The 22785-nt window shown below is 41.6% G+C and overlaps 1 protein-coding gene across 2 annotated transcripts in view; it reads left to right on the plus strand.

Annotated features, from left to right (window-relative positions):
- Positions 1–44: 44 nt before the first annotated feature.
- The window catches only part of Brd8 (bromodomain containing 8), a 26916-nt gene continuing 4175 nt past the window's right edge, over positions 45–22785 (plus strand). Inside the window, exons 1-21 of one of the 2 annotated variants that reach the window (XM_057788902.1) lie at positions 45–247; positions 1203–1299; positions 6227–6296; positions 7872–7921; positions 8116–8238; positions 9516–9596; positions 9704–9768; positions 11799–11935; positions 12418–12636; positions 13031–13175; positions 14506–14715; positions 15100–15380; positions 15696–16148; positions 16398–16485; positions 16678–16724; positions 17473–17687; positions 18232–18324; positions 18446–18514; positions 19445–19622; positions 20426–20530; positions 20925–20969. In XM_057788902.1, the coding sequence (XP_057644885.1) occupies positions 229–247; positions 1203–1299; positions 6227–6296; positions 7872–7921; positions 8116–8238; positions 9516–9596; positions 9704–9768; positions 11799–11935; positions 12418–12636; positions 13031–13175; positions 14506–14715; positions 15100–15380; positions 15696–16148; positions 16398–16485; positions 16678–16724; positions 17473–17687; positions 18232–18324; positions 18446–18514; positions 19445–19622; positions 20426–20530; positions 20925–20969 (2790 nt within the window). In that variant the 5' untranslated portion in view covers positions 45–228. The remainder of the gene's footprint in view (positions 248–1202; positions 1300–6226; positions 6297–7871; positions 7922–8115; positions 8239–9515; positions 9597–9703; positions 9769–11798; positions 11936–12417; positions 12637–13030; positions 13176–14505; positions 14716–15099; positions 15381–15695; positions 16149–16397; positions 16486–16677; positions 16725–17472; positions 17688–18231; positions 18325–18445; positions 18515–19444; positions 19623–20425; positions 20531–20924; positions 20970–22785) is intronic. The other variant, XM_057788903.1, reaches the window with a different exon arrangement.

The raw sequence follows: 22785 nt of genomic DNA on the forward strand, positions 1-22785 counted from the left end.
CTCGCTTCGCTCTTTACTTCTCTCTAGATCTAGACGTTTCTTTCTTGAGGTTTCAGCTGCTATACCTTTTCCTTTGTTAGTTAAATAATAATAATAATCTCCTAGGCTGATTTTATTAGGGAAACTGACCCACCCACATTACCCAGGAGGCACCGCGAACAGACGCTGGTACCGTATTTCCCAGAGTTCCCTGCATCTTTCGCAAGCGTTGAAGACGTCGAAGCCAAAATGGCGACCGGAACAGGCAGTGAGTATCGGAGCGGCTTTTGCGTTCAAGGCCTTTGTGGAGTCGAGGCTAGGCAGCCCATTTTCCTCGTGTACGAAGGGAGTGGGAGGAGTGGGTTGTCGGGAGCGCAAGGTCTTCAGAGATTTGCCTTCCGTGGCGCGCTTAGGGCCGCCGCCTGCCGGAGGGATGAACCCGAGGCTGCAGAGAAGCAGCCTGGAAGCCTTTGTGTGCTTGGCGCGCTCGAGGGTAAACAAAAAGGCAGGGCCGAGTGCCCTGCGGCTCAGCTGTTTCTCTAGTCAGGTGTGGGAAGCAGTCGCGATGAGATCTGTTAACCGTCGGTGTGTTCTGCCCTGGGGAAAATGCGTTTCGTGTTTTTCAGCCATTTTTTTTTTTTTTTTTTTTTGGTTTCACTGGCAGTTGGGGAGGGAGGGGCTGAGACGTAAACAACTTTATGCAAAGTAGGAGGTGGGCAGTAGGAGCCGGTGGCCGCTAGGAATCTTGGGAAATAAGGTTGATTTCAAACTGGAGAACTTTTTTTTTTTAACGTAATACTGCCTTTTTTTTTTTTTTTGAGAGCAGACCTTAAAGCCATGGCATTTGAACAAATACAGTGTTTTGAACAAATGGCATTTGAACAACTTAATGCGTATTCATTGTACAGGTATCCTGGCTAGTAGTGATATTTCATTGGAATGGTGAAAATCAAAATTTGGTGATAATAAATGGTTGATGGTAGTATTTCACATTTTTTTCGAACAAGATTGAGATTTATTTGTTTTGAGACTGACCCTGGCTGGCTTGAAACTCACTATGCAGTCCAGGCAAGCCCTACTCACAGAATTCTGCTTGCTTCTGCTTCCTGAGAACCAGGATTAATACTCCACACTCATCCGGGGTATTATTTTATATCGGCTTTTAGCTGTTCTGGGACTTAGAACTAGCGCAGTGATGGTTTCTAAGCCTCCTTTATTCCCAGAGCACAAGCTGCTGAGTACTGGCCCGACAGAGCCATGGTCCATCCGAGAGAAGTTGTGTTTAGCATCTTCTGTTATGAGGAGTGGAGATCAGAACTGGTAAGGAATCTAAGATACCTGATTTATTGGGCTGTACGACTGAGTGTTTTTCTTTCGTGTTTTGTTTTCTGTGTATCCTTGGCTATCTCAGAGCTCACACTGTAGACCAGGCTGGCCTGCCCCTGCCTCCCCGCTGCAGGAATTTGCCATGTGTCATCAAATTAACCAGGAATGAGTATTTTTCACCTCAGGGTATTTATTCCTTTAAGTTAGTCACTTTAAAGCTCTATGTAGTAGTCAGCTTTAGCAAACTACAGATCATATACACATTAAATAAACCCACTGAAAGTGAAAACTTTTTTGGTTTTTCCTGTTTTCACAAAGCTGTGCAGCCATCCCTGTAAATCTCTTTACATTTCCCTCTCTGCTCCCCTTTCCAGAGCAGTCTGTTTTCTTTCCCTGTAGATTTGCCTATTCTGAACATTTCCTGTGTGTATACTATGCAGTCTTCTGGGATTAGCTTTTTTGTCAGTTAACATAGCACTTTCAAGGTTTATGCACATGTAACATACGTTAATACTTCTAGTATTGGTTATATGATAGTATGACTCATCCCTTTCGTATCTGTGCAGAATTGGTTCCAGGACCCTTAAGGTTATAAAAATGATGGTGACTCAATTCTTTTACATAAGATGCTTTGTATTTGCATGTCGCCAACACACACCCTCTTGAATACTCCACGTTGTCTCTAATACAGTGACATTGCATGCTAATGGTTAAGGGCAGTTTCTTAACCTTGGGGTCATGACCCCTTGGCACACCTATTTCCAAGAATATTTACATTATGATTCGTAACAGTAGCAAAATTACATTTATGAAGTAGCAGTGAAAATAATCGTAGGGTTGGGGAGTCACCACAACCTGAGGAACTGTATTAAAGGGTCACAGCATTAGGAAGGTTGAGAGCCACTGGTTATGGGAATAAAGTCTGTACATGTTCAATACATGCTTGACGGGGCTTCTCTATTCCTGGCTGCTCTGGAACTCACTTTGTGAACCAGGTTGGCCTTGAATTCAGAGATCCACCTTCCTTGCCTCCCAAGTGCTGGGATTAAAGGTGTGTGCCACCACTGCCCGGTGTTCATTGGTGTTTTGTCGTCAGTGTTGGGTCCCTTGGAACTGGAGCTACAGACAGTTGTGAACTGTCATGTGGGTGCTGGGAATTGAACCAGGGTCTTCTGGAACAGCAGTCAGTTCTCTTTACCACTGAGCCATCTCTCCAGCCCCCGAGGCCCAGTTTTTGAAGTACAGATCAAACCAAGATTTCATGCAGGCTAGGCCGGCACTCTACCAACTGAACTTATTCTCATCACCTTCAGTTTTTTTGTCTGCTTCACAATATTTCCTGTCTTTTTTTTTTTTTTTTTTTTTTGGTTTTTCGAGACAGGGTTTCTCTGTGGCTTTGGAGCCTGTCCTGGAACTAGCTCTTGTAGACCAGGCTGGTCTCAAACTCACAGAGATCCGCCTACCTCTGCCTCCCAAGTGCTGGGATTAAAGGCGTGCGCCACCACCGCCCGGCTATTTCCTGTCTTTTATATAACCATACTAGTAAGTATAAAGTCATATCTCATTACAGATTTTTTTAATATTTGTGTGTTTACATGTGTGAATGTGCATACAAGTGTGGAGGTCAGAAGACAGCTTGCAGAATTTGTGGACTTGTTTCTCTTTCCACCTTATGGATTCTGGGGATCAAACTAAAATCATCAGGTTTGGTGATACAAGTCTATTAGCTGAGCCAGCTCATAGCACTTTTGGTTTTTTGAGACAGGATTTCTCTGTGTAACAATCCTAACTGTCCTGGAATTGGTTCTGTAGACCAGGCCTGCCTCTGCCTTCTGAGTGCTGGGATCAAAGGCATGGACCACCATCACCACCTGGCTATACTTTTTTTTTTCACCCAGCTGCACTGTTTTTTTTCTAAGAAACAATTTTTTAAATTTATTTATTTATACATGCATGCATGCAATATTCTGTCTGTGTATGCCTGCAGGCCAGAAGAGGGCACCAGACCTCATTACAGATGGTTGTGAGCCACCATGTGGTTGCCGGGTTATTGATTGAACTCAGGACCTTTGGAAGAGCAGGCAATGCTCTTAACCACTGAGCCATCTCTCCAGCCCCCAAAACAATTTTTTTTTTTTTTTTTTTTTTTTTTTTTTTGGATTTTTCGAGACAGGGTTTCTCTGTGGCTTTGGAGCCTGTCCTGGAACTAGCTCTGTAGACCAGGCTGGTCTCGAACTCACAGAGATCCGCCTGCCTCTGCCTCCCGAGTGCTGGGATTAAAGGCGTGCGCCACCACTGCCCGGCTTCCAAAAACAATTTTTAATCATTTATTTTTCATGCGTATGAGTTTTGCCTGCTTGTAACATGTATGCTGGAAGAGGTTGTGAAATTCCCAGAACTGGAGTAACAAATGGTTTTGAACCTACCACATAGGTGATAGGAATTGAACTAAGGTGCTCTGGAGGAGCAGCCAATGATCTGACTGCTGAGCCATCTCTTCAGCTGTCTTTGATTGGTATTGTTTACAATACAAAAATTTTTTAAAAATATTTTCAGGGTAGGGCCACTTTATATAAGCCTGACTGTTGGGAACTCACTATATTGACCATGCTGGCCTTGAGCTCACAGAAATCTGCTTGCTTCTGCCACCCTAGTGATGGGATTAAAGGCGTGCACCACCCGGCCCAGCCAAAAGTTTTTTAATTCTAATGATACCAGTTTAGTTTCTTCTGTTGCTTTGTTTGAGAATTGGCTAGGAAAATACTTATTTTGCTTTTTTGTTTGTTGGATTTTACTATTAAACCTTCTTATTACAATTATTTTGTATATATCAGTGTTTTGCCAGCATGTATACCGTGTGCTTTCCTGATGCTTTTGGAAGCCAGAAGAGGTCTTACTGAAATGTCTTTAGTTGATTTTAAAAGTTTATTTTTGTTGGTAGCCTCCAAATCTCTGTGTAACCCCACATTGTCTGGTCTTGTCCTCAAGATTTTTCTCTGGCCAGGCGATGGTGGCGCACGCCTTTAATCCCAGCACTCGGGAGGCAGGGACAGGCGGATCTCTGTGAGTTCGAGACCAGCCTGGTCTACAGAGCTAGTTCCAGGACAGGCTCCAAAGCCACAGAGAAACCCTGTCTCGAAAAACCAAAAAAAAAAAAAAAAAAAAAAATTCCTCTGCCGATTGTTGGGGTTATAAGTATACACTAACACACTCAAATAATATTTGGGTTTTTTTGTTTTTGTTTTTTGTTTTGTTTGTTTTTTGAGGCAAATTTTTCTGCGTAATAGCCCTGACTATCGTGGAAGTTTAAACCAGGTTGGCTCAAATTCACAGACATCCAACCGCCTGCCTCTGCTTTCTGAGTGCTGGGATTAAAGGTGTACACCACCACCTCCTGGGTCAGCTAGATAATATTTTAATTACAGAAAGTTGTACATACATAGATTGGCCCCTGTCCTTTAATTCAGTGGCAATGATCTTGCCTTTGTTCGTGATATTATTATTAGTGTTTAGTTTTTTCTTAATCAGGAAGATAGGTTTAACGTATTTACAGGCCCTAATTGACAGAAAATGCTCTTTGGGGATTTGTTTGGATTGGTTTATATTGACATGGGATTTCACTTTGTAGCCCTGGCTGCCTGGTCAGCCATGTAGACCAATACCCAGCTGCTTTGGGGAGAAGGGTGGGGTGGGGCAATGAAGGGTCTTGTTATTTAGTTCTGGCTAGTCTGATACTCACTATGTGGCTCAGGCCAGCCTCAAACTTATGATAGCCCTCCTGTTTGTTAGAATTATAAGTATATATTGTACACAGTGAAAAATACTTCATAAAATTTAAACGACTTGTGCATACTTTTAGTTCCAGCAGTCAGAATTCTGAGGCAAGTGGGTCTCTTGAGTTCAAGGCCAGTCTGGTCTATAAAATGAGTCCAGGACAGCAGGGGCTGTTTCACTAAGAAACTCTATCTCCAAAAAAACAAAAACAAAACAAAAAGTTGTAGGCTTTTAAGAGCGGTTTCTTAGAAACAGTTAAGTGTTAATAAAGGTTTTAAATACAGTTTCATAATAAAGGGTTAAGAGAGAGTGTGTGCCTCAGAAGGAAAGGAAGGTGAGAGCAGGGGTGTAGGCTTCTCAAGGAGTCATAAAAGTAAGACATACCAAACATGGGTACTGGTTTCTCAAGGGAGAATGGCCAAAAAAATAATTTTAAGAATCTAGTTGGGCTGGAGAATTAGTTGGCTCAGAAGTTAAAAGCACTGGCTGCTCTTCCAGAGGTCCTTAGTTCAATTCTCAGCACCCACATGCTGGCTCACAACCATCTAGAGTGGGATTTAATGCCCTCTTCTGGCCTAAAGTTGATAGAGCACTCATACATAAAATAAATCTTTTTAAAAAAAAAAAAGAATCCAGGCTGGGGATATAGTTTTGGTATTTGTCTACATATGTGAGACTCTGGATACATTTAAAGAATTTTTTTCTAGCATGTAAAGACTTGGTTTATTGCATTTTAATTCATTGTGCATGTATGTGTATATAGGTGTGTGAATACCACTGTGTGTGGTAGGGAGGTCAGAGAACAAATTGTAGGCGTTGATATTTCTTCTTGAATCCCATGGATTTTGGTAATTGAGTTCATATCATCAGGCTCGGCAGAAAGTGTCTTTACCCACTGGGCTATTTCACCAGGCCTCGAATTGCTTTTTATATAGTTGTGTCATTTTCTGTTGTCAGGTATTCCAGAACTAGAGCTCTAACTGGTGGAGCACTCACCTGACGTGCATGAGTGAACCTCTGTTTTTATTCTCAGCACTGACAAGTAAATAGATAAAGTAATGATAAACTCTAAGCTTTGAACTCAGCCCGTCTCTGCCACTCGTATTTTTCCTGTTTGATGTATAATAAGGCTTTTCTCATTTGCTAGGGTATCAGTTAGCAGAGCAATCAAGCCTTTTGCAGAACCTGGCCGGCCTCCAGACTGGTTTTCTCAAAAAGTAAGTTCCTAATCAGATGCTCTTCTACACTCATTGGAATATGAAATTGGTTCTTTACCAGGCTCTGCCTTGTTGTTTACAAGGTTTTCTGTATCATGAAGTAGGGAATAACCTACAGTGCTAGAGGCTGAGTGTAGTTAGTGGTACATACCTGCAATTCTAGCGATGAGAAGATAGGCAGGAGGATATCAACATGTGTGAGACTAGCCTGGTTTACATGGTGAATTTCAAATCAGCCGGGGCTGCATAGCAAAGCCCTGCCTCAAGAAAACCGAAAGAAATTATGACTGGGGAGGTGGCTCAGAGGTTAAAGTATTGGCTGTATAAGCCCAGAGATGGGAGTTAGGATCCTTAAACCCGCTTACATGCCAAGCATGCCAAGAAGGTGTGGCAGCCCACCAGTTACTACAGTGTTTGGAATGGAAAAGCAGTAAGTAATCCTTGGTGCAAGCTGGCTCTCTAGACTAGTTGAAACAAGGTCTAGTTGGTCCTTGCTTCAAAGAATGAGGTAAAGACTGGTTGAGGGAGACCTCCAGAGTTAATCTTGAGTATCCACATGAATGTATGATACCCACACATACATACAAGCTTGTGAACACAGACATTCCACACATTAAAAAAAAAAAAAAAAAGTAAGAGGGATTAGAAAGAAGGTTCAGTGGTTCAGAGCAGCTAACGTTGTGGAGGACTTGGGTTTGGTTCACACGCATCTGGTGGCTTGTCAATACCTGCAACTCCCGGCTCTGGGCATCCAGTTCCTTCTTTGGCCTCTGAGGGCTCATATGAACATACATACAGAGATACAAAAATGAAATAAATTTTAAGTAAAACTACTTTTAAGATGAGATATTTTAAATTTAATAAAAATAAATAACTTAGGGCTGGAGAGATGGCTCAGTGGTTAAGAGCATTGCCTGCTCTTCCAAAGGTCCTGAGTTCAATCCCCGGCAACCACATGGTGGCTCACAACAATCTGTAATGAGGTCTGGTGCCCTCTTCTGGCTTGCAGAATATTGTATACATAACAAATAAATAAATAAATATTTAATAAATAAATAACTTAGCTGGGTCTTGGTGGCACATGCCTTTAACCCCAGCACTTGATAGGTGGGGAGGATCTCTGAGTCTGAGGCCAGCCTGGTCTACAGAGTGATTTCCAGAACAGACAAGGATACACAAAGAAACCTTGTCTCAAAAAACAAAACACATTTAAAATATTTTAAAATATTTAAAAATAAATACAAAAGAAAATACCATTTTCCTTTCCCCTCACTATTTGCTAATCTGGTTATGTATGTATGTATGCAAAAAAGTATTGCAAACTTTTTTTCTAATTTTTATTTAGTAATAATAGTAGTAGTGTGTGTCTTACTATGTATTCCTGGCAGTCCTAGAACTCACTGTGTAGACCAGGCTAACCTTGAACTCAGATCCCCTGCCTCTGCCTCCTACCGTGACCAGCTAAAGAACACAGTCTTGAAAAGGTGTATTCACTTAGTCTTATTCTAATTGTTGAAACTTGCAAATCTTGTTTCTTTCCAAGCTTGCTTATCACATTTTCATTTTTTTCCATAGCATTGTGCTTCTCAGTACTCAGAGCTCTTAGAGACTACTGAGACTCCAAAGTGAGTATAAACCCAGGTACACATCTGTTTAGTTGGGAAGTGTTCACCATGGACATCGGTCTTAATTGGGTGAGAAAGGTATACCGGGTGTTACTTAGGATTAAACGGTGGAAAAGGCTGAAAAACTACAAGTAGAAAGAAACATATGGCCTCTTAACTTCAATTTGGATTTATTGTTGTTTGATTTTCCACAGACGGAAACGTGGTGAGAAAGGAGAAGTGGTAGAAACTGTTGAAGATGTTATTGTTCGGAAACTGACTGCTGAGAGAGTTGAGGAACTGAAGAAGGTGATCAAGGAAACACAGGAGAGATACAGGTAGTTAGTATCACATGACTTGAGCTGGTTTTGAAAGAAATTAAGAACTGATGTTTGGTCTGGTGGTGCATACATTGCATTCCAGAGGCAGAAGCAGAGGCAGGTGGATCTCTATGACGTTGAGACCAGCCTCCTCTACAAAGTGAGTCCAGGACAGCCAGAGCTTTTCACAAAGAAACCCTGTTTGGAAAAGGGTTTCCAAATATAAAGAATAGTTGTTTTTTGTTTGTTTGTTTTTGACTGTGTAGTCCTGGCAAGCCTGGAACTCACTATGCAGACCAGGCTCTGATTCCCATGAACTCGGATTAAAGGTGTGCACAGAACCATCCACGTAGAGTTTTTTGATTTTTCTTTTTCTTTTTTAAGATTTTTTTTTTAAATGTATATTGGGGTTTTGCCTGCATGTATGTCTGTGTGAGGACACTAGATTTCCTTGAACTGGATTACAGACAGTTGTGAACTGTCATGTGTCTGCTGGGAATTGGACCCAGGCCCTTTGGAAGAGCAGCTAGCGCTCTTAACTGCTAAGCTACTTCTCCAGCCCCCATAAAATTTTTTTAAATAGCAGATTGAGAAATTCAGTTAAAGATGAGCAGTGGTGGTGCACACCTTTAATCCCAGCGCTTGGGAGGCAGAGGCAGACAAATCTCTGAGTTTGAGGCCAACCTGGTTTACAAAGTGAGTATCAGGACAGCCAAAGCTACACAGAGAAACCATGTCTTGAAAAAAAAAACTTAATTGAGTCTGGGAGTGTGGTGTATGTCAACTCAACTCAGGAGGTTGAAATAGAAAGGTCACTTGAGACCACAAATTCAGGCCAGCCTGGACTACATAACAAGGTCTTTGCTTAGAAAGCAAGACGAGTCATGGAGATTGCTCAGCAGATAAAAGCGTGTGCTGTACAGGCCTGACAGCCTGAGTGTGATATCTGCACTCATATAAAAAGCTCTAGATGTGATAGTTTATAGTGGCAGGAAGGAGAGAACCAGTCCCCAAAGTTTGTCCTTTGACCTCATATGTGTGGAACGTGTCCACCTACACTTGCGTGCACTCACACTCACACACTCTAATCAATTTCTAAAAAACAGTATTGATAGCATATGCTTGTTATCCCAACACTTACTTGGGAGACCAAGACAGGAAAATTTCTTTAAGTTTGAGGCAAGCCTGGTTTACAGAGGGAGACCCTGTCCAAAAAAAAAGAAGAAAGAAACTTACAAAATTAAAAAATAAAATCATAAAGAGAACCACAGTCTGTTTCTTTCTGTTTTTAATAGGCGACTAAAAAGAGATGCTGAACTAATTCAAGCTGGACACATGGACAGCAGACTGGATGAGCTTTGCAATGACATTGCAATGTAGGTTCCATCTGTGCTCTGTGCCCGCTGGCAAAAAACTTTTTTTATGAGGGCAGTGTGAACTTGGGGAAGAATTGGAGTTGGCTAACATTCAGTTCTTTCTTCAGGAAGAAGAAATTGGAGGAGGAAGAGGCTGAAGTAAAAAGGAAGGCTACCGATGCTGCATACCAGGGTAAGCTGAGTCTAGTGCCTCTGCCAGCCCTTGATCATAAAGTACTGCATGCTAATGACAGTTGACTGTTCCGTAGTGTGGTGACCACTACACCATGGAAACTTAGCTGTTGATAAAACATAAAGTCTACTAGTTTAAATTTACTTGCAAAATTTATCATGTTTTTCCCCTTCCCATATTTTTCCCCTGCTAGGTAAAGATTGAACTGAGGGCCTTGTACATGCCCCATAAAGTTAGACTTCCCAGTGGCATTAAATAAATAGACTTTTATCAAAAGGAATTCTACTGTAATTCAAAATGATCAGAAATCTACACCTTTGTGTTTACCATAACTAGTTTTTGTCTTGTCCCATGAGTTCCCAGTTGTAGATTCGGGATCAAGCAAAATGTTTTAGGCTCCTGACTGATCTGCCAAAATTGTAGGGCAGTTAAAACTTTCCTTTCTCTAAAGTTTTAGTAATTTTGAATCTCTGGAGCAAACTGGCAGTAAACAGGAGAAATATGCAAATTTATTGTTTGCATGTGCAAAGAACCCTCATCAATTAAGGCATGTGGGTAAAGGATGTAGCCCAGTAGCCTTGCGTGGGTGAGGCGTAGTCTTTAGCACCAACAAACAACTAAAAAGAACAGAGATTCTTGTTATCTTTTTTTCTACCAGAACAAGTCATCCATTAATGTCCAAGAAGACATTAGAAAACAAGGTCTCTTTATATTCTCAGGATCTCTAGTTTACTTGTAGGACTCACAAGCTTAGTAATGATATACTGAATAAAATTTAAGGTTTTGCCGGTCAGTGGTGGCGCACGCCTTTAATCCCAGCACTCGGGAGGCAGAGGCTGGCAGATCTCTGTGAGTTCGAGGCCAGCCTGGACTAGAAGAGCTAGTTCCAGGACAGGAACCAGAAACTATGGAGAAATCCTGTCTCGAAAAATAAAAAAAATAAAAAAAATTTAAGGTTTTATCTTTTTACTTTTTTTTTCTTTTTATTGTTTATTTATTAAAAGATTTCTGCCTTCTCCCCGCCACCACCTCCCATTTCCATCCCCCTCCCCCATCAAGTCCTCCTCCCTCATCATCCCTTTTTAAATTTTTTATTTAATTATTTTCATTGGCTTGGTGGTGAGGTACGCAGGTGAGTATGTATGTGTAAATCGGAGGACAAGTTTTGGAAATCCAGTCTCTTCTCCTATCAGGTGGGCCTCAGAGATTGAACGTTTACCAACTGAACCATCTCACTAGCTTTAATTAAAGTTTTAGAACTCGAAGGCCAATAAACAAAAAAAAAAAAAAGCCAAACATGGAACTAGATGTGGTGGTGTACATCTTTAATCTAGCATTTGGGAGGCTGGGGAGGCACATCTCTGTGAGCCAGTCTGCTTTACAGAGTGGGTTCCAAGCCAGCTAGTGCTACATTGTGAGACCTTGTCTACAAAAGAAAAGAAAAACAGGAAAGCCAGGTATAGTGGTGCATGCCTATAATTTCAGAATTTGGAAAGTGGATCCAGGAAGGAGGTGGGATCAAAAATTCATCTCAGTGAGCCTTGGTGGTAAGGTGGGAAGAGAAACTTAGTGTTTGCAACTATAAGGTAGACTACATGGTGTGAACCAGTGAGGTCCTTTCCTCTTTTTAAAAGCAGCGTCTTTGGGTCTTTTGGGGGGGGGAGGGTGTTCAAGACAGGGTTTCTCTGTAGCTTTGGAGCCTGTCCTGGAACTCGGAAATCCTCCTGCCTCTGCCTCCCAAGTGCTGGGATTAAAGGCGTGTGGCATTACTGCCTGCCTGGTTAAAAGCAGACTCTTAAGTCACAGGAGAAGACATTGAGAAGTATGTAAAACATTTATATAAACTACTACCCTTGAAGTAGTTAAGTAGTTAATTTGTATAGTGAGATAATTGCCCTTAGTTTGAAAAATGAAGCTAAAAATGTAATTAAACTTCTAATCTAGACTTACCATGCTTCTTTAGGGTATAATAGTGGCTGGTTTCACTTATTTAGCCCTGAAGATTTGGTCTCTATTCACTTATGTTCTAGCTCGGCAAGCAGTAAAAACACCTCCTCGAAGGCTACCAACTGTGATGGTCCGTTCACCTATAGATTCTGCCTCCCCAGGAGGTGATTATCCACTTGGAGACTTGACTCCAAACACTATGGAAGAGGCTACCTCTGGGGTAAGTATATTTACATTTATTGAAATTGCTTTGCAGAGGGAAATTAAGCCAGCAGAGAGCTGAATAATGGGAAACCACTTTTTGCCTAAAAGCAACTTCTCTTGGTCTGAATGTTAAAGACTATAAGGATGGACCTAAAAGCATTGAGGATTTTAACTTTTTGATAGATAGGTAAAAAGACTATGTGAATTACTGGTAAATGTATTTAGTCTTACAAAATTTCTGTTGAAGAAAGAGATCGTTTCTTTACAAATAAAATAGTAATAGTTTTTTAAGGGATTTGAAAATAACAGGTTGGATGTAATGATTGGGTTGTGGGTTAGAGTGAGTGGAAGAGAAAATACTATGGGAAAGAAGTGTAGATAGTTTCTGGGTATTTCCATTCAGAACTAATAAAATAATAGACACACTAACACATCCTGATTAGTAGGGAACCTTCCATAGTTTGAGAAGTCAGATAAAGGTTCTCTGTTGTCTCTTAGGTAACCCCTGGGACTTTGCCGAGTACCCCAGTCACCTCGTTTCCTGGGATTCCTGACACCCTTCCTCCAGGCTCTGCACCCTTAGAAGCCCCCATGACCCCAGTAACAGATGATTCACCCCAGAAAAAGATGCTTGGACAGAAAGCAACTCCACCCCCCTCCCCTCTGCTGTCAGAGCTCTTGAAGAAGGGCAGCCTCCTGCCTACTAGCCCCAGACTGGTATGGAGACTTCTGTGGGTGTTTGAGAGCTGTGGTGATTTAGTACTTGGAAGGGAATGCCTGGGCCCTTAAATATGACCTGGGGTAAAACAAAAACAAAACAAAAAACAGGAGTGTCCTAGTTAAAGGTTAACTTTAAAAAAAAAAAAAAAAGTGCGTTAAGTTGGTCCTTGGATCCTAAGGTATCTGAATGATAATTATTTGTGATTTTCTTCCCCCAGAGAACTCTTATCACTTAAGTTCTAAACATAGTTTAGAGTTTCCCTTCTATCTTAAAGTATTTTTGTGGATACTAAGTTTTAGTTTCAAGAGGTTTGTTTGAGCACTGGAGCGTTTTGGGAAGTGGTAGTGAAAGAACTTGAGTGTAGCCTTTACCTCTGTTCTTCCCTGGTAGGTCAATGAGAGTGAGGTGTCTGTGGCTTCTGGCCACCTGAACAGCACAGGTGTTCTCCTGGAGGTAGGCGGGGTTCTTCCCATGATACATGGTGGGGAGATACAGCCAACAACCAGTGCTGTTGCAGCCTCCCCTGCTGCCTCAGGTAAGTTATTGTTCATGCTTCTCATATTTATTATAAAGGAAATAGTCATGTATTTAAGGCCAAATTATAGTTCTTAGACTGCTTTGGAGCTAGCTTTTCTATTAACATAGTGCTTGAGATTATTGACCCATTTCATATGTGAAATATTGATAGCTTTAATTACCACAGTATAGGTGATAAAAAGACCAATAAAGTTGATAGTGAAGCTATTTCTTTGTGCCTTGTAAAATGTGAAAAGATGCCTGAGATCTCTGAAATTATAAAATAGGGGAAAGAGGTTTAGAACCAGAGATCTGGACTTCAATCTCATGTCTTCCATACAATTGATTGTGTGGCCTTGGGTAGATAACTATTGAGGCTTAGTTCCCTATTTTATTAATGTTGGCAATGTATTAGCTCTTGTAAAACTATGGAAAGATACTAGAGACCCTGGATATTATAAAATAGGGGAAAAGAGATTTGGAACTAGAGACCTGGTTTGAATCTCAGATCTACCATACTGTTGGTTTTGTGACATTTGATAGGCAACTTAACTACTGGAGAGTTAGTTTCCTATTTTAGTGGTGGCACATATTTTTTTACAGGGATGTGTTAAGAATTAAATGACAGAATGTGAAGCAAAAATAGTAATACCATATGAACATTACATTAGAGATTGGGTAGGGTCTAGTGGTGCACTCCTTTAATCCCAGCACTTGGGAGGCAGAGAGGCAGACAGATCCCTTATGAGTTCAAAGCCAGCCTGGTCTACAGAGTAAGTTCCAGGACAGCTAGGACTACATAGAAACCCTGTCTCAAAACACCCTCCCCCCAACCCCACCCCTGCAAAACAAAACACACTGGTATTGATTAAAGTGGAGCGTGGGCGATGTACAGTGTGCTGAACTTCAGCAGGAGTTGCAGGGCTTTTCCTCGCTTTTCTTTTTCTTCCTTTTTTTGTCTTGTTTTTGAGACGGGGTCTTGCTATAGAGTTCAGGCTGTCCAGGATTTTGTTTTGTAGCCATGGAGCTCTTTCTTCCTCAGCCTCTTGCCTGTCATACCAGTCATTTTATTTTATTTTATTTAGTGTGTATTTTTTCCTTAGAGAAAATGTCTACCTGTTTTTGCTATAGATAGTGTATAATCTGGCACTTGGGTTCATTCCTAACTTGGAGGAAGATCCTAGGTGAGGTTAAAGAACGTAAGGATGTGGTTATGAGTTTATTCAACACAGGAGTTACTTTCATTCTTTGAAACTGTAAAAAAAAAATATTGATTGAGTCCTCAAGTGGCTATTGCTTCTTGTTCATGTGCTTTCTTACCTCATTTTGTGTACCTCTTTGTCTGTTAGGTGCTCCCACTCTTTCCCGGCTTTTAGAAGCTGGTCCTACACAGTTCACCACTCCTCTTCCTTCCTTCACTACTGTTGCCAGTGAGCCTCCAGTTAAACTTGTGCCACCCCCTGTAGAGTCTGTGTCCCAGGCTACCATTGTCATGATGCCTGCGCTGCCAACACCATCCTCTGCTCCGGCTGGCTCCACTCCTGAAAGTGTAGCTCCAGGTTCGTCCCTGACCCACGCCCTGAGCAGCCACAGGACCAAACTTTAGTTAGAGAAAGGTGACCAAGAGCATTATCTCCCATATAGATACTTCTCTTCTGTTCTCGTAGACTTGGATCATCTGTATCCTTAGAAAAACAAGGATAGAAGTGGGTGGGTATTTAGTGAGTTGGGTGGGGAGGGTTAAGTGGAGACATAAGCAGGCTTGAGGATGTATTCTCACCTCACTCTGTAAATAAAATCAGGGCGAAGAAAACATGGGCAGGAGTGAGTTTTTAAACCTTAAGTGTGTCTGACCTTTAGTGTCTACAGCTCTGGTGTGATCTCCGGGTGGTCATTTAATAATGGATAAGCTTCTGAATTGCTGTTTTCTTCCTGTTAATCAGTGAGTCAGCCCGACCCCTGTGTTCCCTGTGATGCCGTGGGGGATCCACATACTGTGACTGTTTCCATGGATAGCAGTGAAATCTCCATGATCATTAATTCTATCAAAGAAGAGTGTTTCCGATCAGGGGTAGCAGAGGCTCCTGGTGGATCAAAGGCTCCAAGCATAGATGGAAAGGAAGATTTAGATCTGGCTGAGAAGATGGATATTGCTGTGTCTTACACAGGTGAAGAGTTGGATTTTGAAACAGTTGGAGACATCATTGCCATCATTGAAGACAAGGTAACTATTTAGCAAAATCCTAAAAAGTCTTCAGGGTACTACATAGACTACCTCTGACTTTCTTTGATTTTCTTAGTAAGGATTATTTAATTGTACTTTTGTCCATTTTCATCTTTACAATCTGATGTACTACTTATCTTCCCTGCTGTCCTGCTTGCTTGTTTGCTCAGCACAAGTGTCTGTCCACTCGTTGCTTCCTCTAAATGGTAAAAGTAGAAAAAGTAGCTTTAGATTCAGCATCTGATTCTATACTGTTAGACTGGGAGGACTTGGGCGTGTTTTTGTGCTCTCAACAGTTTGTATACTGTGGGACAGGTCGATGATCACCCTGAAGTGCTGGATGTGGCAGCTGTGGAAGCAGCACTGTCATTCTGTGAAGACAATGATGATCCGCAGTCCCTGCCTGGCCCTTGGGAACACCCTATCCAGCAGGAGCGGGAAAAGCCAGCGCCTCTTCCGGCACCAGAAATGACAGTCAAACAAGAAAGACTAGACTTTGAGGAAACAGAAAACAAAGGAATCCATGAACTGGTAGACATCAGGGAATCAGGTGTTGAGATTAAGATGGAACCTGCGGAGCCAGAGCCAGGCATGTCAGGGGCTGAGATAGTAGCTGGAGTTGGTCCAGTCTCAAGTATGGCACCACCAGAACTCAGGAGTCAAGACTTAGATGAAGAACCTAGAAGTTCTGCAGGTGGAGAGATTGGTGAAACAGATGGTTCCAGTGGGAAAGACGATGACATGCCACTTTCAACTGTGAAGACAGAGGTATTTTATGAATGGGCTGGGATGAGAGGAGGGTTGTGATTTAGGCAACTTAGGCTCTTGGATTCCTGAGTCTTGGCTTGTTGCACATAGCCAAAGCCATAGGCTGCAAGTAGTACATACCAAGGTGATCATCAAAATATTAGATAAGGAGGACTGAGGATTTTTCCTGTGGTCTCATTGTCATTAGAGAATGAACTGTGGGACTTCTAACAGTTTATTAGTAATTAAGATACTTAATCTCTTTTTCAGGCATCTCCTGAAAGCTTGTTGTCTCCATCACATGGTTCAAATCCAATTGAAGATCCTTTAGAGGATCCGCACAAGTTTGAAATATCAGGTGAGTAAAGAAACTTTATGTCTAGCTTGAAATCTCTTCCTTTTGGCTTCTCAGGGTTTGTGGGTTGTGGGCAGGTAGAGGAGAAGACAGGACAGCATGGAAAGAAAGGAGAGCTGCAGGGAAGGATCATGGTCCACAGGAAGGGGAAGGCTAAGGTACAGAATCTTCAGGTAGTCTTTCTCTCCTCTGCAGACTCATTGAAAGAAGAATCAGGGACTATTTTTGGAAGCCAGATAAAGGTATTTCAGACTTTTCTTTATTATTCTTGCCTTATGATTAGATTTTCCCACACTGTGTTATTAAATGAATTTTAGTAAATTCTTATCTTTATCTCCTGGTAAACCTATAGGGAGTTGGATGAGGAGAAACTGTAGCAGACAGTCTGGTCTAATGGGAGTACTATGGTAGCATGTGCTTCCCATGAGAGTTTCTCTGTATATAGCACACAAAGAAGTTTTGCTACATCCAGAATGACTCAGAGTGAATAGAGGTGCCAGGAGGAACATTTGGGGAGTCAGGTTACAATTTAGACTACTGAAAGAGAATTACCTGGTTTTACCTTAGAATTACTAAAGTAGCGGTAACAAATTTAAAGTAATGTGAGGTGAGCTTGCTCCATCAGCAAAGACATGAAATAAAGTGATTATAAAATGATTTTTGATAACTTTGTACCCAGGGTCAGAGTTCCTCTCAAGAGCAAGGGGAAAGAAGGAACGCCTCTTAGCTTAGTCTTAAGTAAGTAGCTTTTTTTTTTTTTTTTTTTCTTCCTTTAAAAAAGGTCCTGGGCTGTATTCTTTGTCCAGGTTATAAATTACTTTGCCTTACTTAGTCAGTTAAGTAGAGGGTAGTATAAGTGATAAAGGACTCAGCCAAAAAAAGTGTGAGGCCGTTTCTAGAGCTGATCTAACGCAAAAGCAGATCTCATTTAATAATGGTTTGGTAGGTAGCTTTGCTTGCATTTGTTGACTGGTGCACACTATATCTAAGGATGCTCCAGGTGATGAGGAGGAAGAAGATGGAGTCAGTGAAGTAACTAGCCTAGAGGAGCCTAAGGAAGAAGATCAAGGAGAAGGCTATTTGTCTGAGATGGATAATGAACCCCCTGTGAGCGAAAGTGATGATGGCTTTAGTATACATAATGCTACACTGCAGTCACACACACTGGCAGACTCTATCCCAAGTAGCCCTGCCTCTTCACAGTTGTGAGTATATGGGATTCCTTTTTTTATTTTTAGATGGGGTCTCCTGTACCCTAGGTTGGTGTGCAGTTGTTATTACATAGCTGAGGGTGATCTAGAACTCCTACTCCTCTAGCTTCTGTCTCCCAAGTGCTGGAATTACAGACAGATTATAGGTGTGAGCAACTATGCTTGCCCTGTGTGTGGGGGTGGGTGGTGTTTGGGGACATTGAACTTTTTTTTTGTTTGTTTGTTTGTTTTTGTTTTTCGAGACAGGGTTTCTCTGTGGTTTTGGAGCCTGTCCTGGAACTAGCTCTTGTAGACCAGGCTGGTCTCGAACTCACAGAGATTCGCCTGCCTCTGCCTCCTGAGTGCTGGGATTAAAGGCGTGTGCCACCACCACCCGGCAACATTGAACTTTTGAATGCTAGGCATTCTATCATAGAGCCATATCTTTAGCCTTAATTTTGCTTGTTATTTTCCCTTTCTCGGCTTGAAACAAATAGTTGAAGAGAAATAGGTCATTGTTTTTCTCCTTATGCTTAGTAGTACCCCTTGTCTATTTCAGCTCTGTGTGCAGTGAAGACCAAGAAGCAATTCAGGCTCAGAAAATATGGAAGAAAGCCATTATGCTTGTGTGGAGGGCTGCAGCAAATCATAGGTGAGCAGGCATTACCAGCTCCTCATTGTTGACTCAGGAAGTTATTTCAGTAAGCTATGAGACTGCTGATGTTTTTCCTTTTGGGGAATAAATCAGTAATAAACCTATTCTTTTTGGACAGGTATGCCAATGTGTTCCTGCAACCTGTTACAGATGACATAGCACCTGGCTACCATAGCATTGTGCAGAGGTAAGCCATAGTCCAGCTAACGTGCCTGACTTAAAATTTGTGTAGACGTAAGTGAATTTTGCTTTAGGTAGTAAATTAATTAATTAATTTATTTATTTATTTTTATCTTTTTTTTAAAATATATTTATTATATATATAGCGTTTTGGGCACCAGATCTCATTATAGATGGGTGTGAGCCATCATGTGGTTGCTGGGAATTGAACTCAGGACCTCCGGAACAGCAACAGCAGTCAGTTCTCTTAACCTCTGAGCCATCTCTCCGGCCCTTAGGTAGTAAATTTAAAGCAAGGGTGTTTCGTTTTGAGATGGGGTCTTACTATATATCACCCTGGTTGGCCTGGGACTCTATAGACAAAGCTATCCTCAAAGTCACAGAAAGTGAGTAATTCCTGCCTCTGCCTCACACGTGCTGAGATTGGTAAAGACTAGTAGTATTAGTGTTGAACTGACCATGGCAGTGGCTGATTGCCATTGATAGTCTAAAAGAATTAATTATCGGGGCTGGAGAGATGGCTCAATGGTTAAGAGTATTGCCTGCTCTTCCAAAGGTCCTGAGTTCAATTCCCAGCAACCACATGGCGGCTCACAACCATCTGTAATGAGGTCTGGTGCCCTCTTCTGGCCTGCAGACATACACACAGACAGAACATTGCATACATAATAAATAAATAAATAAATAAATAAATAAATAAATAAATAAATAATAAATAAATATTTTTTGAATAAAAAATTGATTATCTTTTATTACTTTTCTTGATGCCTGATATGTAGATTGGCTTTTGGGGGAATTGAATACATGCTTTTAGATCTTGGTAGCTGAAACTGAAGGTTTATGTGAACAGGACTACATAGTGATACTGTATTCAGAAATCAAAGTGAAATCCTCCCTCCACAGCCAATTAGCTCTGTTTATTTATTTTTTTTTTTAGACCTATGGATTTGTCAACCATTAAGAAAAACATTGAAAATGGACTGATCCGCAGCACAGCTGAGTTTCAGCGTGACATCATGCTGATGTTTCAGAATGCTGTTATGTATAATAGCTCAGACCATGATGTATATCACATGGCAGTAGAGATGCAGAGAGATGTCCTGGAACAGATCCAGGTACATTGAGGCTCATTTTTGTTTGAGTAGGGATGAAGTGAAGGGAAGAATCATAATGGTGACTTTGCTTATAGTAGGCATCAGGAGCACAGGTAAGTCAGTCATTTTTCTCTTACTGGAGTTGTATAGGTTTTTTCGGTTTGATGGAAGAATTATAATAGAAATTCTATCTTTCTTAGGCAAATGAATTCAGTTTTTGTTGTTGCTGCTGCTATTTTGCTCTTGTTGCTAGAGATTCAAACTAGTGCTTCACACGGCCTACACAAATGCTGTTCCACTGAGCTATATCATGTCCACAGCACACCCAGTTTATTCATATTAGGAGTCAAGCCCAGGCAGGGCTTCATGTGTGCTAGACAAGCACTTCTCTATCTAAGCTATTTATTTCCTGGCCCCCTCTGAAGTTTTCAGATCAGTTTTTAAGGTAAGGCTAAGGATGTTTTTAGTTACATAAAATATTCTGGCACAGAGTGCATAATCCCTGTTTATCACAAGAAGTCTACTTCGGTCTTAACAATTGTCTCACCACACATCCTTCATAATGCTGACCTTGGAGGACTGTTGTGTCTTTGTTAAGTCTGCCAAGTGACTTTAATTGCTAAAAAGTCTTTGTTTTATTTTATTTTATTTAAAAGATACTTTCGGCTTCTAAATTCTATAGGAACAGTTAGAATTAAGCCTTTTAGTAAGCCAAGAAGTACTGACTAGAAGAGTGTATAAGTGTGTCACGAAACCTTAAGTTTGTTGATTCTTTCCTGCTGGATTGGGTCTTTGTGGTCAAACTTTTTTTCTTCTCTCTACAGCAATTCTTGGCCACACAGTTGATTATGCAAACATCTGAATCTGGAATCAGTGCTAAGAGTCTTCGGGGGAGAGATTCTACCCGAAAACAAGATGCTTCAGAGAAGGTATGGAGACAGAAATGGAGTCCAAAACATCCAGAGAACCTTAAGTTACTCTATATTGCTAACATTCTGCAAACCAGTGGTGTGCAGATGGATGTGAGGGTGGTGGAGGCTTGCTTCTGTCTGTGACACGAGGGACAGTTTGATTTGCGTGCATGGGTTATTAATCCTCTAGGAGAGTGCTGTCGGGGTGGGGTGAAGTAGTTCACAGCGGTTGGTGACTTAGCTCCTGTTCTGGGGTCCTGTGGCTGTGGGATCTCTTTCCTCTTGCTCTCGAGTGTTACATTTCTGTCTTTGTGCTGTGTGTGTGGTGCTTTTGCCTTTGTCCTGAGGTTTGGGGTGCTTGTGGCTGAGAGTTTCTGTGGAACCTGATCAGTATTTGTTTGTCCTCTAACAGGACAGTGTCCCCATGGGCTCTCCTGCCTTCCTTCTCTCTCTCTTTGTAAGTATTGAATGGCTGCAAGGGGTGATGTTGCCAGAAAGATTCTCAGCTTCTGCTGGGCCTGGGTGGCAGAGGGAAATCCAAAATGCAGACTGTGGCAATGTCTTGAAATTCTTCTTATCCATTGAATAAGAAACTCTTCTTCTGCATTCTAGACTCTTTGCATGTGTTGTGTGTATGTGTGTGTGTTGGAGGCGGGGGCTGGGGAGCTGGGTGGCTGAGAAGGAACTGACTGTAAAATCACTGCACTGAAGTATGAAGTGTTCTTAGGGTAAAGGACCTGGGATGCACCTGCTCCTCATTTCTTGCTTCCACCTTTTACCAGTTCTTTACTTACAAGTGGAAGATAGCTCAGAGCAGCAGCTGCTATCTGGCGTTTTTGGCATTTTCCTCGTGTTGGCAGATATTTAACACATACCTTTCCATTTCCTCCTACCTAAACTGAGAGACTTAGCACACAAACCCTCAGTAAAATTAAGCTAAAGATCTCAGTGGTAAAGGCACTTGCCGTGGGAGTCTGGTGACCTGAATTTGATCCACAGACCCCAGTGAAAGTGGAAGGAGAGTACTAGCTCCATGGAATTGTCTCTGAACTCCACGTGTACACCATGGTGTGCGTGCTCCTACACGTGCATCACACACAGTGGTGGCAGTTCTTTAAAAAAATTCTTTTAAAGATCTCAGTAGCAGTGACCACTTGGGTATAATAATTGTTGATGAGATTATAGATAAACATAATAGTTCTAGCTTAAAGTTTTTTTGTTTTTTGTTTTGTTTTGTTTTTTTGGTTTTTCGAGACAGGGTTTCTCTGTAGTTTTGGAGCCTGTCCTGGAACTAGCTCTTGTAGACCAGGCTGGTCTTGAACTCACAGAGATCCGCCTGCCTCTGCCTCCCGAGTGCTGGGATTAAAGGCGTGCGCCACCACCGCCCGGCCTTAGCCTAAAGGTTTTTATTCTTTTGCTCTATAAATTAAATGGCTGACTCTTCATGGTAGAGCAGTGAAGTAAGGGAAAGACCATGATGAAAAACTGTACAGTCTTAAGATCATTGGATAATATTTGAGGGCCTTGTTTTTCTCATCTGTGTAATGGAAGTAATAATGAGTTGAGGGCCAGGAGGATTGCCCACAGGATCAAAGAATGCCTAGGCTATAGAGTAAGACCCTGTCTCCAAAGAGAGCAAGAGGGAGTACTAGAGAGATGCTCAGAAGTTAAGAACACTGGCTGCTCTTGGAGAGGATCTGGGTTGGCTTTCCAGCACCCACATGGTGCTCACAACTGCCTATAATTCCAGTTTTAAGGAACCCAAAGCCCTTTTCGGCCTCCACAGGCACTGCATGCTTGTGGTGCACATATACACATGCAGGCAAAACATTCATACACATTAAATGAAAATAAGGCTTTAAAAAAAGAAGAAGAAAGAATAAGATTGAGATAACCTGTCCAGCCTACCTCACAGGGATGTTGTGAGGATAAAATAAGTTATGAAACTAACTTGGGGGAAAAAAATAAAGTGTTACACAAATGCAAGGTGTTATTTCTAACTGTTGGCTATTGACAACTTAATGTTCTAAAAAAATTTTAATCCTTGCATATTAGAAATACAGAAATGGTCCAGCCCAGCCAAAATGTTCACTAGTTCATCTTGCCTATAGACCTGTACCACAAACAGAACACTGTGATGTCTATTCTTTCTTATTGGCCTGCAACAGTGACTCTGGATTCTCATTCGAGTGGCTGGCTATTGCAAGGCCAGTTAATAGGATCTTTTATCTATTGAAGACAGCAAAGTTTTGCACAAGAGGAAGGAGCTGGGC

Source organism: Chionomys nivalis, chromosome 14 (assembly GCF_950005125.1).
Source record: "Chionomys nivalis chromosome 14, mChiNiv1.1, whole genome shotgun sequence".
Taxonomy (NCBI): Eukaryota; Metazoa; Chordata; class Mammalia; order Rodentia; family Cricetidae; genus Chionomys; species Chionomys nivalis.